The sequence below is a fragment of the Vanessa tameamea genome, chromosome 11 (genome assembly GCF_037043105.1).
Source record: "Vanessa tameamea isolate UH-Manoa-2023 chromosome 11, ilVanTame1 primary haplotype, whole genome shotgun sequence".
Classification (NCBI taxonomy): Eukaryota; Metazoa; Arthropoda; class Insecta; order Lepidoptera; family Nymphalidae; genus Vanessa; species Vanessa tameamea.
In genome coordinates this window covers 7,683,695-7,702,212 of record NC_087319.1, presented here as the reverse complement: position 1 = coordinate 7,702,212, position 18,518 = coordinate 7,683,695, and the positions used below count along the sequence as shown (strand labels likewise).

The 18,518-nt window shown below is 29.7% G+C and overlaps 1 protein-coding gene across 2 annotated transcripts in view; it reads right to left on the bottom strand.

The window, feature by feature from the left end:
* LOC113402498 (leucine zipper putative tumor suppressor 2 homolog) overlaps nt 1-18,518 on the bottom strand; it is a 99,711-nt gene that overhangs the window by 33,874 nt on the left and 47,319 nt on the right. Inside the window, exon 1 of one of the 2 annotated variants that reach the window (XM_026642777.2) lies at nt 10,764-11,037. The exons of the other annotated variant lie outside the window; for it this stretch is intronic. Within the exon in view, the coding sequence (XP_026498562.1) occupies nt 10,764-10,784 (21 nt within the window). The 5' untranslated portion in view covers nt 10,785-11,037. Of the gene's footprint in view, nt 1-10,763; nt 11,038-18,518 lie in introns of those variants that run through there. 2 annotated transcript variants of the gene reach the window in all.

Sequence of the window (18,518 nt, the reverse complement as noted above, 5' to 3'; positions counted from 1 at the left end):
TTGCACAATTATCTCAACAGCATTGTTAAGATTTAGTGGGCGTTCGTTATATATTATATTTATATAAATATCATAATACCACTCATACGTATCTTTGTGTATCGTATGTTGGTACACCTTATAACCTTTTAATTAAATCTTATGCATTGTTGCTAAACGACTCTTGAAATTTATCCATCAATAAATCACCGTTTCATTTGGAAATATCAAACAGTTTTTACTTAATTCTCAGTTTTTGCTTTAGATTCTCTTTTCAACAACATTTTTTCTCGAAGTTAACTTATTCAAATAACATATATACCTACTTATTTTAAAAACGTCAGCGTTTATTATTAACTCAGAGTCGTCTATTAAATCAACAATGAACAAATACATACGTTTCAATAAAACAACCACTTTATTAAACAATACATTAAACGTGTTTTGTTTAAAAAAACTATGGGAACAATGGACAACTCGCTAATAAATCAATAGATGCATAAACTAAATGTTTAACTTGTATTGGTTCCGTTTAATTTCAATAGGGCTTCGAACATAAAAGTAGCAATTTATGTTCGTAATCGTAATTTTATTATTGCTGCATAAAAAAGGGGTTTCGTTGCTTTTAGATTTTTTTATTCAAGTAGTCGTTACTTGAGAATTCTTCATAAACAACTGGTCTGATATATAATTGATGGAATTATTTAAATACGACTGAAAATTTATATTAAAAAGAAATAATAAACTTCGTCAAGCTGTAACGAGATTTATTGTGGGCAAGAATAAAGGAATCCATATAAAGAGACCCAAGGTAATAAAATTAAAATGTCGCAATCTTAATTGATTGCGAATCGCGTCGCAATAAATATTCAGAATATGTTATCACCGAAATGTATAGAAGAACTATTAAAGCGCTTGAATGTTTTAAACGGATATAATGACGAACAGTGTTTTAAAATAACCTGCAAAACGTTATTAATAAAAAAGGTTAAAAAAGGTTTTACACATCCTCAACGTTACGTTATTCGCATTTATTTAACTTCTCCTCTTAGTTTCTTTCCTTCATCATTTCACGAATACTGTTAAACTATCTTAATTAAATAAAACACAAACGAGAGACGTTTAAATTAAAGGCTGTACCGAGATCGTTTCTTAAAAATTCTTCGTTTCTGTATAATTCTTCTAGTGGCTATAACTGTATAAAATAATTAAAGGATTTATATATATTTCAAATTGGTTTAAAGACAGAAGAGTTTTTCCATAATTTACATGAAGTCGGTATTCATTTATCTCATTGTGATTTTAAACTTTTAAAATCATTAAAAAAAATTCGTAAGTACAATATAAGGTTCGCATACAAAGCAAAAGTTAAATAATGAGTCACGACTACAAATATTTACTCGGAATGAAGCGATAAAAAGCAGTACCAATAGCTCATAAGAGATCGAAATGCGTGTGTCAAAAGAGCAGTTTAATAATTGTTGACTGAATTGTGCTGCTGTATTTCTTATTGTTTATCATTGTTCTCCTTATTGAGAAAGATTGAATTATCAAAAGCGAGTGCTGGCAAAAAGGACTACCACGAGGCGAATATATTAACCAAAATCGTATGAAGACGAATGAGAAAAATGCAATGAGTCGTTATAAATTACAATGACTAATAGCGCGGGCTACTCTGCAAGACATAAAAGTGCAATTGAAAACAATGTTTTAAGTATTACGTTATATGTTTTCATGAAATTATTTTATTATAGACTTAGAGTTATACATATATTATAGAATTATATTGGGTAAAATAGTTTCTTTGTCACTGCCATTTTCACAGCTTCAGTTCATTGATGAAAGTCTGTCGACCTCAAAGAATAACCTACTCGAAACACGGCTAGAATTTTAATCATTTCTACGTTCGAGAAAGTGAGAGTGATATACAAAATATATTTAACGGGCGATAATTAGTTAGCTCTTAATAGAATGTAAAGAAATTGAAACAAGATATTAGATTACATTATAAGGCACAAATTATTGAATATTGGTAAAATTAATGTTAATGTTAATTCCAATTAGGTTTAAGTGGTAAAACTTTCAAAGTTAGCAATAAATATAAGATAATTAACTAGAATAATATTTGTATACCACATGCTCATCATATGTTTATTGATCATTATAAAAATGTTACATTACAGATTATAGCTTCCGCAAATTTATGTAAGGTATATAAGAAAGGCAAAATCCAATTAAATCTTATATACGGATAGTAATTACTATAGAATGCAGCTTCTTCTGCTTTGTATATGTATGTCAGACTATCTGAAATAATTTACAATCGAAGATTCTATTCATTTAATTGTATCATACTCAATCAAAATGTACGTTACGGACAATTGTATTCATATGACTTAATGTGTAAGATGTCATTAGAGTTATATTCAAATAACTTGATTGTCAGTTAACCCAACGTATCTTCAGCATAAAATAGACTTGTCAGCACATGGTTAATCCGCGAAGCGTAGGCGATGCAATCTACAGACGTCACCTGCTAAGATAACCGACAAGCGTGAATAATTCGCAACCTCACACGTTTTAGCGACCAATGTATTGATTTATATCTTAGGTTCACTTCTTTCTACTATTTTAGTTTACAATTATTTGCTATTTTTTCATTGATTTTGTTGATATTTAGGCGGAAATAAAAAAACGATAACTTTGAAAATGCAACGAACGTATATTTGAAGTACATAAGGTTATAAACTTACATCTCAATTTCCGAATAAGACAAAAGAATAAATCTGTAAGTGTTAATGATGTACAACATTCTTCATACATTTTTATTCCTTCTTTTATTACTAATTAGTCTTTGAAGTGATAATAACAATGATAAACGACGGGTGGAAGAAACTTTATTATTATTAATTTAATTATAAAGTACATTATTGTTTTTATAAAACGGAGTCGGCTGTTTACAAATCCCATCATACCAAACGAAATCAAATAACAAAAGTCTAGCAATTCTGATTATATAAATTAATGGAAAACAGGTAACGGTTAATTACTTGGATGCTAGGTAATGCAAGTTGGTGCTTTGAGATATGTAAATGAGCATAGCTGGTGGTCTGATGCATTGCGAGATACAAAACGTACTTTGTCTTATTTTGATCTGTCTCTTGTTCGTAGAACTGAAGACAACATGCATGTTAACAGGCATGTCCTTACAATACAAGATATTAACAAGCCTTTCTCTATAAAGCAATAAATTTTGAATGATCAATAAACAATAATAAACATTTAAATTTGTACAATAGTAATTACAAAAGTAACATACAATAAAATATATATAGGTCAAAAGTCAATTGAGATTTAGTTTGATTCGGAATTCGAATATCTATCAAAGCAATGTTTATAATGTATGACCTGTATTTAAATGCGAGTAGGTGCCTTTCGCGCAAGAATAAAAAAAATCTTGATTATACAAAAGTTTTTTTGTATACAAAACATTTCATTTAATTAAAATAAAGATAAAGATAAGGTATATCTTAAAAAACCAATATTCATGTGCCAAGACGGTCACTTAACTATCAGGTTACCCATCTGCTCCTATGCATATCCATAAATAAAATGTAAAATTTTTGCGATGCAAAGGAATTTTCATGCATAGTCAAGTATGAATCTTATAAGGCAGGTAAAACAATGGGGTCGATTAATAAAACATAGGGGCTTATCTCGCGGAAAGGCATCAATGCTTGTTCCACTCTGTGGGTCAAGCGGTCAGCTTTCAGATTCGATATTCACCTGTGTAGCTTATATTGAGACTTCAAATAGCCTTGAAATCTAAAATAAATTTAAAAAAAAACATAAGCTTTTTTACTAAATAAACATACATTAACGTATAAAATATTATCGGATTGATACATAGTGAATAAGTACTCCATAATCAGTAAAAAAGGGGCTGTTCCAAATGCAAAACAAGTTTTAGTTGAATGACCGGTCTTTGTAGATCAATTTTTTATGACTGAGAATAGAGTAAAAGGTTTTTTATCAAATCTTGTAAAGATTAGAATTTTAGATACTAAGTTTAAACGAGATATGTTTTTGAAAAAAAGCTTTGATCGAGGTAGATGTTTTTAATAAAAAGAAATGTATCTGTATAATTTGTACCCCCTTCAAATAACATAGGATATAAAGCAATATCAATTGAATTGAGCATTGTTAGTAATAATTATCGGACACTGAGCCAGATCAAGTCGTGACCACTGGATCTGAAATCCGCCACCAACTTGCTGGCCTTGGACTATTTCCACACACCTTTATATAATTTAGCAAAGGTCAAATAGAAAGTATTAATGGACAAAAGGCTGTATTACTATATCTAACGTCGCCATTTTAATGCGAGGTGATAAGTGAGAAAGATAAGTAAACAGTGATTCATTGATAAGATGTAACAATGACGTTTAAAGCTGAAAATTTTACAATCAAATTGATGTCCAACAATATTTGATTGAAATATCAAATTAAAAAAAATATCTCATAACGCATAAATAAGAATGAGAGCGTAGTCGCGCAATCTGAAAGATTTAGCAAATAGAAGATTATAAACGTTTTAGTTTCAATAAAAAAAATAAAAAGATTTTAAATTTATTGGAACGGAAATGGAAATTTTATGCTAATTGTTTTGGATGTGAAAAATCTTAAAATTTTTAGTTGTAATCGGATTTGTCACAATGAATACACCTAAAAGTGATCAGTGGGCGGAGTAATCCAGAAGAACTATGAGAGAAAATTAAGTTTGTCAATATACCGACGAGGTCAATCGTTTCTGTCAGTCTATAAAATTCACGCCTATCAACGTATGTTATCGACACAGCCCCGTGGGCGAATGTGCGAACGTTTTTTATATCAATAACAGATATACTTTTGTTATTTCCCGCAGTACTATCTCGCCATAATTGTAGTTCTTAACATAATCCTTATGGAGGCGACTTGTAAATACAGAAATTTGTGAATTATTAATAATAAAAATGTATATTCCTGTGTTTCTATAAATTAAATTGAATTGCTTAAAATTCATATTTATAAATTATTTAATTGAGTCGATGTTATCTACAAAAATGTTAAACATACACATAAGTGTAATATTTATTATAATACAATCGTATGATAAATAAAACAATACTGCTTGAACTATTAGCATAAAACGAACCAATACTTTCGTTTGTTCTTGCATCATTGTTATTTCGATTGTTTAAACAGTTATATCTTTGCGTCTGTTTTGGCATAGACTAATTATTGAATACACAACAAGTCTTTATTTAAGTCTCTTCAAAGCTTCACAATGCGTGTCATTGATTTGTTTCTCATTGGTAACATCAGTCAACCGTCACGGTGTTCGAGAAAGAACGGTCCCACGAGTCCCACGTCCAATCGTAAATATAGAAGACATGTAATTGTAAGCAAGCTGATTTATTAGACGATGCTCAATAGTCTATAACTATATAATCGTGGGCAATTGTTTTAAATTGAATAGAAACATCTATTCATTTAATATATGTTTGGCTTTATATAATAAATATATTAATTTTTATTCAGTATGCATAAATATAATAAAAAAACCGGTTCTAAAAAATAACAAATTTTTGCTACAGAATGATTTCGCAAGATGGTAATTTTAATACGAGTATTAAATTTGGCATAATGAATACTGTACGAAATTCCTAACTGCCTACTAAGGCTTCATTGTGGGCAGCACCGAAACAAAACGAAGGCTGTTTTTACGTGATGACTCATACACAAAAAACGATTTGCTCTAAATGTAAAGCTAGATCAGTTTCGACCGTGATTTTGCACAATTATGATTTTTTTTTAATTTGCAGTCTTAGCTCCTGTAATTTCATCATGATTGCTAACTTGGAGAGTAATTTTATTAAACAACTTTATTTATGTCTTTTAACATCTTTACTTAAAATGGTACGCAACAAATCGATACATGTATTGCAACAGTACGTGGAAGCTAATAGTTAAATAAACTAAATAATTGTCCAAAGCACGTACAAAACATTGCGTTTAATACAAATAACCACGATTCATTTCTTTGACAAAACTTGCTATTGTAATGTCATGGTCATTATGCATTTCATTTATCTCAGGAACTGCGTTATGTCCATACTGAAGTTATCTCTAAGCAGTACTTGTCTTTTTAATGTACATTATTATTACCTTAAGACTTTTACTTTTACTTGGTAGGGCTCTCATCCACTCAACATATATTCTAGTATTGTTGTGTTTTGGTTTGAAGCGTGAGTGAGCCAGTGTTACAACAAGCACAAGGGAAGTTCCCACGTTGGTGGCGTGTTAAATTTTCAAGCATATTAAAATACATACTTCTATCAATAGCTTCTTTGACACTTAATTTAAGAGATAAAGTTTAAGGCTTGAAAATGTATGGTAACAGTATAATAATCACTCAATAATTTAATGTTTTTAACAAGACCATTAAATTTGTAATGAAATCTGATGACCTGAAATTATAAATAATATAACAGACCAATAGCTATAAAACCGGCAGTGAATGAAATGGAACTTCATATGGAGGTTACTGTGTTGCATGAATTAGGATTTTACCATAAATTATGATCACACACATTCATGTTTATAAATTTCTTTTCGAACGAAGAATTTTTAAATTATAAAACTAGTTACCAACAAGATGGACAACTAAATCTAAGCATTCATAGCGAATGAAAATATTTAGACTTCATGCCGTTAGGTATAGATAAATTTGGTAATATTAATATGCTTTTAGACAATACGAACATTTTCAAGTTATTCAAATAAAACTTATTGTTTCAAAATGTCTACTTATTCTGTTTGTTTATTTTTGTAGTCTGCTATTTTATTATTATATGTTTATAATGTAGGTATATGAAAATTGTGTGCAGAAGTTTCTCATAAAGTATATTTAACTATTTTTGAATTTTGTATTTAATATTGCTTTACTTTAGATTTTAAAGCAGTCATCGATCTTATCTGGGTTAAGTATCTTTCAATTTAGTATCCGTAAATCAACCTAAGTCATAAATCATATATTTCGGGCATGTGCTAGAAAGGAGGCTGTGACTGGGAACATCTGACGGCATGACTCATGGATGGCGTCATCCTCCATAACATACCATGGCATGGTCAGGCGAGTTCTACTTGTCGAGATATTTGCATCCAGAGTAATTTCATAAGCTTATCACTTCCGTTATATATTATTTTTTTAATAACAAGTAAAATATATCTCTTACCGTTATTTTTATATGTTTTGTTTATTCTACTTTTTATCTTTCAAATAGATTTTTAAGCGAGGTATAGTATGTATAAGATGATTCATTGTTTCAATTATAATAAAGGCACTGAAAATGAACCCGTTTTCGTATATTTTGTTGTTTGCAATTGTTGCAGGTCGATATTTAAAAAAACTTAAGGAGAATAATAGAATTAGCTCTAAACCGCCTCTCTGATAGAAGACGAGACCTTTGCCCAGCAGTGGGATGTTTACGGACTTTTACAGAGTATAATTGAAGGGAATATTAAGTTGCAACCATTAACGACTGTTTATATAATTTAATAGTCAATACATTTTAAAGTGCAATGTTAAATTTTTTTAAATAATTTTAAATGTAAAATACCAGCATATGGAGTAAATCGTTATAATTCATAACTTAAAGAAACTTGCTTAAAGTTGCAACTACTTATGTTGGATTGTATCATTGCGTTATCGTCCCCATTGTTCATTACATTTTGAAACATTTTTATATTATTAGAACAAATTTGATATAATCATTGAGCCTATATACAAAGTTAATATGATTATTAGTATCTATATATTTATTGTTGTTGTTCATGAACGCAGTTTATTGAATTAACATTGGATTAATTATCTATCGTATAAAAACTATGAAACTCCACGATTAAAAAAGAGAACATACTTCATACGAAGTTATGAGATTATAAAAATATTATAAATGGATTCGACATTACCGCAAAATATAACATCATTTGGAGAAGTATAGTAGTCATGAACGAGCCCCAAAATTGTGTTCGTATGACATACAAATTATTGTCACATCATATTACTCACGTTTCGATGACAGCAACGTCAAAATTACATAATTATATTTTTTTTATAATACATATTTCAATATGAAACTGATAGTTATTTTTAATTTAATTTGATTATTTGGGACCATACCGGATATATAAAATTTGCATATCCATTACCGAAAATTAAGAAATTCATTCGCCATACCACAAATGGACATAGTAATGTCCAACATAATATGAGAATTATGCCGATTTATTTAAAAAAACTACATTTAGTGCCATCGGAGAATTTATAATATTGAATATTGACTTTTTTTGGCACGTCCTGCGTCCTTATCCATCTAAGATATACAAAGTTTCCATAACATTATATTATTATATTGCAAAAGTATACAATTTATCTAGTTCGTGAAATAAAAGGCGTTTCAAATGTAACGGTACTTCGAGTTAACTCTCTGATGAGAGGTATAATTTCCAAACGAAAACAATGATTAGTATGAAATAATGACAGCGAAAGTAACCAATGAGCTTTTAAACAACAAATAAATGTCAGGTATCGCACATCATCAGTTCCGTGGTGAAAGTTGTAGTGAAGAGACAAAATTTGGTTCATCATAGCGACCTTATTCCCAAAATATTTACTTACAACCTACGATTTTCTTATTATTACTTTTTACGTTATAATTTAATTATTATGTCAAACTGACGTTTAATAGTATCGTATTTAGATATTTATTGTAAGAAGTTTGATTTAAAGAATTTTGATGATTGATGAATGATTTATTTTTAAAAAGTCGAAAATTTGTAAATATCATTGGATTCTTGAGAATACGTACTTGCTCTATTATTTAAAAAAACTGACAGTTAGTTATCTTATTTAATTTAAATAAAAATATGTGTTATAATTATGTTTTATCTGAAACTCAAATCTCTAAGCAATGTTATTTTAAAGCAAACAAAATTGATCCCATGTTTAACGATAGCGTAAACAGCATTTTGTTTACATATTTTATATCAAGATAAATAGTCAACGGTCTCGACACGAATTTTAAAATTTAGCGGTTATTTTAAAATTGTCATTAAGTTTTAATAAATCTAAAGACGAGGTAAACTTTAAATAAATACATATTTTTTTTGGTGATAGAGCTTTATGCAACTCCCGCCTTTGTACCCAACGCGTGTTCCCAAGCGTGGTGGCATTGGTGAAGTAAGGGTTGATCAGTATTTCTTGCAGTTCCAAAGTCTATGGTCACTAGTAATCACTCATCAGGTGGCCCATTTGCCAAATGGATGGACGAGATCAAGCGCTATCATAGGATGTATTTAATATCTTTAAACTATAGCTAAAACTTAAAATTCAAATATTAAAAAGTTGCTAAAAACATCACGTGATATATGGACGACCCCTAGGTTATAGAGAAATAGATTTTTGAAAAACGAAGTTATATTCGAGATATTATTACTAACGAAATGAAAATATGAAACGACCACTAAAAGCAGAATCAACAAAACCCCATGTCGTAAATAAATTCCTCGCAGGGAACACACGATAGTCAGTAAACGAAGCAATGTAAACACGCCGTCGTACATTTGGTTCCCTTCAACTACAAATAGGTGCATTGCACTCGATAATAAGATATACAAATAATGAGCAACGAAACGTACAACTAACGCCCGAAAATATAAAACGTTCATTATTCAAGTTCATATAAACGTTCAAAGAAATTCATTCGATTTGGTTGTATCGTTTTATTTCTCAAAAACAACTATTTGAACAAATTGGAGTTTGAGTTACAGCTATGATTGTTAATTGCAAATACAAATAAAAAAAAAAAAACATCTGAGCTTTTTTTTTAAGGAATGTGACGGTTTCGGCTCCTTCGTATTTCGACTTTTTTAAGTATTATGAAGTAGCATATTGAAAAAAAGATCAATATTAAAAGACATCTTAAAATTCCAATACTTGGTTACGCACGATTCTCTTTGTCTAAATGCCAGACCCCCTGGAGGTCGTCACCGCTTGTGAACGACTCTAGTTTAGAAAAAAAAGTCTGATATTTTTAAGATCGGTGTTTTAATTTTTTAAAAATATTTGATTTAACCATGAGAAATTTAAATTCCAAAAGCATGTTTTAATTATTTAATTAGAATTAAACTAATCTGGAACGCGAATATTAAATGTAATTTTCTACAATAGTTATGTGACATTCAAAGTTAGAATCGTCACGATCTAAATTCAAATTAGCTATTATACATCCTAATAAGTACATATAGACCATTACTATAGTTTCAACTGCCAAAGTCAGGAAATAACCGTATTTATTATTCACATAAGGATACAACCGTAAATAGACATACGCTCTATTGTTAATTCCTGACACCTAGATTATGTATGGGTTGCAATGTTGAAATGCATTAAAGTTCATTCAATGCATTGTCGAGAGACATTTTGTAAACGTTTTGCAATCTACATCAATTTGCAGCAATTGATCACAGCAACAATAATTTAACGGAACAGTTGAATAATTATGAATAAGTTATAAAACTTATAAGAAAAATACTTTACTCAATTTCTAGAGAAGTTCACTTGACAGGCATTAGTAATTAACTTATGAATTATAAGAAAACAACGCTAACAACGCCTAAGACCAGTTTACAGGGCAAATTTTAACAAAAACGTAAATGCCAGGTAAATGTCGTACACTCACCTCATTGTATATGGACGTCATCTTGCGAGTTTACAAATTGTAAACCAAATACAGACTGAATAACTAAGCGAACATTTCACTGGTAACCAAAACAAGTTATTGAACTCTTTACTAAAATAAAAAAAAAACATATGTCAATCTTAGGGCTAAATGTCAACTGTCAAAATTCCCGCCAAGCGCACGCGATAAAAATAAATAAATATAAACTATTCAGCCAGCGCGTGTGACGCGTTCAATGTTTAGCCGTGACTGAACGGCGCACAACGCCATGGCGGCGCACAACTCAATGGGTGACGCTCAGCTGCCGTGCTCAATGAACCATTCGAGTTCGGAGGTCACCGTTCATCCTGACCCCTAACGCATTTGATTCAAATTTCTCTACCCTATAAACCTACAACGATAACTTTAATTATATGTTTATAACATATTAGACATTAAACGAGAAGCGCATAGGCAAAAAAATGTTATGTTTTATGATTTTAGGTATATTTCCCTATATTGTACGTACATGTCTGAAAATAAAATATTTTTATCGTGCCATTTCTTATTAACAAAATATAAAACTTGGGCGATTTGACTTACCGAGAGGTATGTACTATATCGAATGCCATTTTAAAACAGCTCAATACAGTAAAAAAAAAATACTGGATATTATACTCTTAAAAATAAAAAATTGACTTTTTTGGAACAAAATATCTCGCAAATATAAAAAAATATATATTTATATTTTATATAGGTACATATTTTGCAAACTTTTTATTTACATATTTTTTTTTAGAGTGCAATAAAAAAAAATTGTATATGTACCTATATATTTCTTTCCAAGTTTTATGGTGGGACGAGTTGTCATTTAGAAGCCAAATTTATTATAACGCGCAAGCGTATCAAATCTGCATACCTAATATATCTTTTTTTGAATAAAATTTAAAAACTATTTAAAAAAAAGTTATAAATGTTGAAAAATAGAATACAAACATAAGTTTAGTTTGTAAATTGAAGACAGTCAGTGGAACAGTTTCTATCATCTTAAATTCCACGTGGCAGTACATGGTCAGGACTAAATAATCTGCAATTACAGCTTCCGATTTCTCTGGGAATCGATTTGTTTTGAGATTCCTGCTCTCACGATTTGTCTTTAGCCTGAAGCGTTGGAAATATTTAAACGATTAACTCAGAGTTCAACGACAGTCTTTTGCTGATCAAATTGAAAGTTATCAGAAATACCTAAGCTCTATTTTATTTAAAATTATAGCATATCTTAGAACTTTATTCTGATGTTATTTTTAATCGTTAATAAAGTAATAAACGATAGGTAATTTAGGAACGATACTTGAGTAAATTCCCTTTTAATTTGTCTTTCCAAACGACTAATAGGTCAAGAAATAAAAAAAATCGATGTAAGTATTTAAAGGAAACGATGAGTCATCAATTAACCTTGCCATTCACAAAAAATATGTGGGCACAAATATTTTTTATCTTTCTATAAATAAAGTACGAAAACGGGTTTGCGGTATTGTGTCACAAATCTTTTCTAATTAGCAATAAAATGGTTCGTGTAATATTTTATCATTTTTTTATGAATCCGGACGTCTAATTCTTATGTTTCTTGTGAACATAACAAATAAAATAAAGATAACAAAAACAGAAATATTTAATTTTGATAAAGGCCTTTTCAAACCAATTTGTAAATAAGGTTTAAATGATTTACAATATTTAATGTGATAGCGTTCATCTCGTTTTGAAACAGAATCTATTAACTTCCTCTTAAAGGTCAAATTATACTTGCATATTGCGACTGGTTCTCAACATTATTTAAGCTTTAGGGAGGTACAGGAGGCGTTCCGTTATTGCATCAGAACTCGCAATACAGTTGCACAAACACCAAGTTACGCTTACCATTGTTCATGCTTAGTGTGTTTGTGTGTGTCAGTAAATAGAGCAAAAACCTACGCAACATCATCAGAGCATCGGTTTCAGTATAATAACAAGTGTTGCTAAATTCAGCGTCTGAGCGTGAAGTCTTTACCTATTTTGTTGTTTGGGGCATGTATTATATGTAATCATATGTAATCGTGTGATTGTTATGTCGGTTGACATGTTTAAAATTATTTTTTATTATAAAAATAATCTTGGCTGCTAATAACTGTGTTCAAACTTATGATATAGATATATATTAATTATTTTCTGATTTTATAGTATTTAGTATTTGATGGAATCAAAATCTTAATATCAAAATCATTATTTACATTATTCAAGTAGATTTTGAGATAGATCTTTCAAGCAATATCGAATCGTCATTTTCGAAGGTTAATTATAATATCAAGCTACCCCGGTTCGGAATGTTCATTCTACCGAGGAGACCCCGTAAAAAACACAGTACAGTACTCTTTTCAATCGATCTTTTATTTATTAAAATAATAAATAAAACAAATCCAATAATTATTAGTAAATAAAGCATACATACTTACAGTGTTGTATGAGGGAATTATATAATTTGTGCTGAAGCTTTAGATTTAAGATCATTAGTTTCGTAGTTATCAAAATATAAGATTTTAAATTAACATGGTTATTTTTATTCCTAACAGTATTTAAAACGGGATATTTACCATGTTTTTTATTTTTATCTGGTGGAGCTCGATATTTCGACATTATCTACAAACATGCAATTTAAAGAGACAAGTAGTAAGATAGTATAGTAGAAAGTAGTAACATGGCAAAGTGTCCAATCGAAGAAAAAACACAATTGACGTATTCCATGTAATTTTCTAACAGCTCAGCTATATTGATTAACATTTCTTGATTAATAAATATTACAATAAAATTTCACTTAACTACTTATGTCCCCTTTTATTTTACTTCCAAAGTTCCGAAAACAGCTCCGTCGACGTTCAATGTTTTATTTTGTAAAACCATAATGAATATCATAGATTACTTAAGCCTTGAACCAATGACATCGCGTAAATTAGATATACAATGTTATGTATTATATATATAATATATCCTCTTGTGATTGGAATAGGCTCTATTGCCTATGCGCGTATGTGCACTGTGCATTATCCTACTCTCAAAGTCAGGGCAATCCAACATGGCTGTAGAAAGATCAGCCACGTGACCAATGGATGTTCGTGCTTTTTGAGGTACGGGAGTATATCCCTGTCAATTTCGAAGACAGGGCAAAACCCAAAAAAATGCTGTGGTAGCGATCTGATGTGGATTTCAATTTCAAACCCAAAATTAAACTGGACTTGTAAGAATAAAATAAAATACGTAAATTTACTAAACTTATTAAAATACATCAATAATTCACATCATCGTTTTAAAACAACAGCTTATTTTTTATTCTATATATGGAATAATTATACTAATTACATTACAATCTTTTGTATGGCGTATTAAATACTGTCTCAAGGCCTCCGGGTAAAAACCGGCTCCTATATTCTATCCATCCGTCGTATTCCCACGACAATCGATAACTCCTTAACAAACGTGGGAAAAAATACAAAGGCGAGCCGCTAGTTTATTGCCAATGTCAGTAACCCATATAAATTGTAAGAGAAAATAACATCGATCTCATACAGTGATAAAGATCTCGATTAATAGATAAGACTTAGGGATGAATATAATTTAGAATGTTATAACTTTTTGTTTTGGCTACAAATTCTTACGCATAATTTTATACATTTATAGTCTATTATTTGCACTGGCTCGAGCCTTTATTGAGTACATATATGTATTCAATGTTTTTTTCTAAAATAATTCCGTCCAAGCATGCATGAGCAAGAAAATAAGCAGTATAGCTTTTTTCAAAATAACTATAGAACTATAATATATAATATCAGAAACACAAAAATCTCTCAATAATGTACTCCTACAAAACAGTCAAAAATCTATCAATAAAGTATTACTACAGAACCGAGACTAATTTCTCCCAAAATTTTATTGAGTTAAAATTGGGTAGTCTTATGTGTGCAAATGTAATATAAATTCTAAAACACAAAGTTTAAGTTAATACTATTATTATTTTAGTGTTAGTTGTAGTTATACTAGTAATATTTAAGGTTGTTATTTACGTGTTTATACGAGAAGTAACACGAAAAAATATCGTAGAAACATTGTCATGAAATCGTAGAACGGATCCCTAAATTAAATTATTTCGTTTTAACTGAATTAATCGTTTATTTATCGTAACATCTTTAACATGTCAGTGCACGGTGTAGTTACACTGTAATATGATCCGATGGTATCATTACAATGTAATATCAGAACGAACTTGAACTTTGAAATATAATACATACTTCCAATTGTAGGCCACGCTATCTGTGAATGTTTGTAGCTATTTAAGTATGAATGTTCTTGATACATTTTTTTACACTAAGATAACATATATATTAACAGCCTTTAGCTCCATTATTGTGATAAAAATCAAAATGAATGGGGTATAGTTTTTTATTGAGTATTGCTAAAAATACAGTGAATAAAACACAAAAATGCACACTTAAGCTACATTAGAAATCTTGTAATTGTATAATTTCATTACCCATTTAACATTTAAATACGTAAGTCTTTTACAGCAAAAAATATAAAACTCTTAAACGCAAAATCCCAAAAGCGTGCTGATTCAATTACAAGAGAATTTAAGGAGTATGGCTACCTCAGTAGCCTAAAATTCTCACGTGGTCGAGACTGCAGGGTTTCGCCACATTTCGCCGCGTTAATCCGGTTTTTATGACAACTTTCTAGTGATTCCCGCTTTATGGATCCTTAAAAGTGCTAATGGGTTTTATTAGCCGATAGCTCGCATGTGTGATTTGTTTATGTATGCGAATGATTGTAACCAGTTTTATTGTGCATTGTACATCTATCGGAGATACTATCACGCTCTTGTAAGCCTTTATAAGCGTACAAATTTCTTCGAAGAAATCTTATCGGTTTTCTTTGTGGTTTTAGTAAAGGTATAAAAAAGTACCCGCTATTTTGGTTCATGAAACTTATTCGAGGACACAAAATGTTATTTGTCAAACGTATCATAACGTTGTGAAATATACCTAAAGCAGTCACTATTTTTATTAAGTTCTAAGAAATTACTTAAATGCTTTTAGATATTTCGTTACCTTTTTGGTAAAACAGTTTAATGTGATCTAAATAAATCTTTATTTAAACCAATGTATATTTCGAATCGTATTTGATCCTATCGTTTTTATCGATTGATCTAGTATCGATACGTGGATCGATCACAGCGCTATAGTAAAATTCAAGCAGCCGTAGCCATTTGCATGTTAACTGTTTCTAATTAGCGTTTACTGCATATATTTATTAGGTCTGCGGAATCAGAGATTTTAGTAATTGACTGATATATAAACGTATCGTGTTTAATTAATAACAGAAATTGAAATATCAATTGCACTGATTTCATATTAAATTAATAAAAGCAATTGAATAACTTATATTAAAAATATCTATAGGAACACTTTAAAGAAAAATGTATATGACATATATCTAAGGTTAATAATATTCCTTTTAATTTTTCATCTGTGTCTACTTAATATTACTTTACAGAGCACATATATAATATAATTAAAAACAAACGAAAGATAAATAGAACATAAAATTATAGTTAAAACTTAAATTGATGTGAATTAATACATAATTATAGTTAATACTAAAAGTCACCGTATTTGGAATAAATTATTTTAAACTAAATAAATACTTTCCAAGGAATTAAGTGCAGTCCTTTTCAAATAGTGTCAGAATATTAGGTAAATTTTAAGTTGCAAGTGTGACAGCATTCGTCGATACAACAGGATTAGTGGAAATGTGAAAAAATCGTGACTTTAGGTCACGATCGGTTTAGATCGGGACCTGTGTTTGTCAATATCGTATATAACTGAACGAATACAATATGTAACAGGTACAAGTCTAAACGCTTTCATAACTTTAATATATTTATCTTTGTCTTTTATTTTTAAGGAATAATCTAGAATAATGTATAAAATTCTTATTTCATTATTACTACCTGTATTATAATTTTATAAAATATATAACTGTTAGGTTCCTGCTTCACTCAGCGCAAAATTATAATTTAACAATCCCATTTTTTTATTTAATATTAAAACAGTGTTCTCGTATGTAAACTTTATCTTACGTTTTATTCCGTGACGTTAATGACTTTTATTCCATATTTAATTATAATCTGTCTAATAGTTCGAGCGAAACAGAGTTACAAAAAAGGCAACGCATTTTTACTTACTTACATTATTAATAAGAAGTAGATAGTTATTTAAGTAAATATATATGTATATCTTATTTAAAGCTAGCCTCTCTTTAAAATTCTTAAATAGCTGTAAAGTTGTCAGTGATGATTTTTAATACATTAGAAGTAAGTCAAGTTTACGATGAATTAGAAACCTATAATAAAATAAATGTGGTTTACATATCGTTCTTTATTACACAATACAATATGAAGATATAGTCAAGTGGACACATGGTTCTTACGTAAATCATGCGACTTTTAATTCGAGTATCTGTGTTTTCAGGAACGTCGCTCTTCGTCGTCGATCAAACAAATGTCGGTAATGTCAAATTAACACAATCTAAAAATATGAATGTAGAATATAAACGAACATCGGAATTACTAAAGTGACGAACTTTTTGGTACTTCTAGATCTTGAAAAAATGCGGCTGATATACGCCAGGAAAAATGGTTATTAGAAATTATAACAAGGATAAGCCATCCGTTACAAATTGTAGTTAGATAGCACGTGACCAAGCATCCATTTCCCGAGATACCTCGGTATAGACAAATGGAACGAGATAGCTATTTGCGCACACAACACTTTATTTCTGTATCTGCCCCGCAATCAAACAAATTGCTCTCCGCGTGAACCATTAATTATTTTTATCATTGCACTTAGAAATTGCATCAGTTATCTCTGTCAATATGACTTCTTGTAATAAGCCCGTAAGTGCATTGATGTAAAAAAAATTCATAACAAAAAGCTTAGTATGTATAACTATATTATAGCAATAAATATCTTAGAAAATTGCTATATTTATTTAAGTTTGTTATAAAACAAATATAAAAATAACAAATCTAATACTTAGGTTAATTTAGAGTATAGTATAGCTATAGTATAGAGTATAGCTCAGAAATTTAGTAAGTACTTTCTAATTGAGAGCTCGTTTTGACTAATCCAGTCATTACAAAAAGATCACTGTGTGAGCAGTGAGCTGGTAAGCGTATTTACCACAATTACGTAAGCTGTTGTTTTTGACGGTTACTGCAACAAAATGATTTACGTGAACGTTGGATCGAAATAGAATCGGAAACTAGAATTGGCCCTCAGGACAATATTAAAATCGTCATAAAATACTACTTTTATATATGTAAATATAAATCAGAGGTTAACACATGTAGTATAAAAACATAATTCTAGCATAAAAGAAAAGACAAAAATTTGCTACTCCTCAATGTTAATGGTATCAGTATATAAATCACATAAAAGAGGTCCCGTTATTGCGTCATTTTATCAAATACAAGTGAGATAGTTTTTTTTAATCCATTGCTTGATAATATTTAGCTAAATTACTTTTTCAATTGAACTTGATTTAAAATAATATAAATCACTTAAGATTTAGAAAATATAATTTCAGACACGTTATGATTATTAAAATAAGATAAATTAAATAAGCACCGAATGACGCTATAAGAGAAAAAATAAAAAACACGACGTTAACTCCACGATACGCATTTGCTTC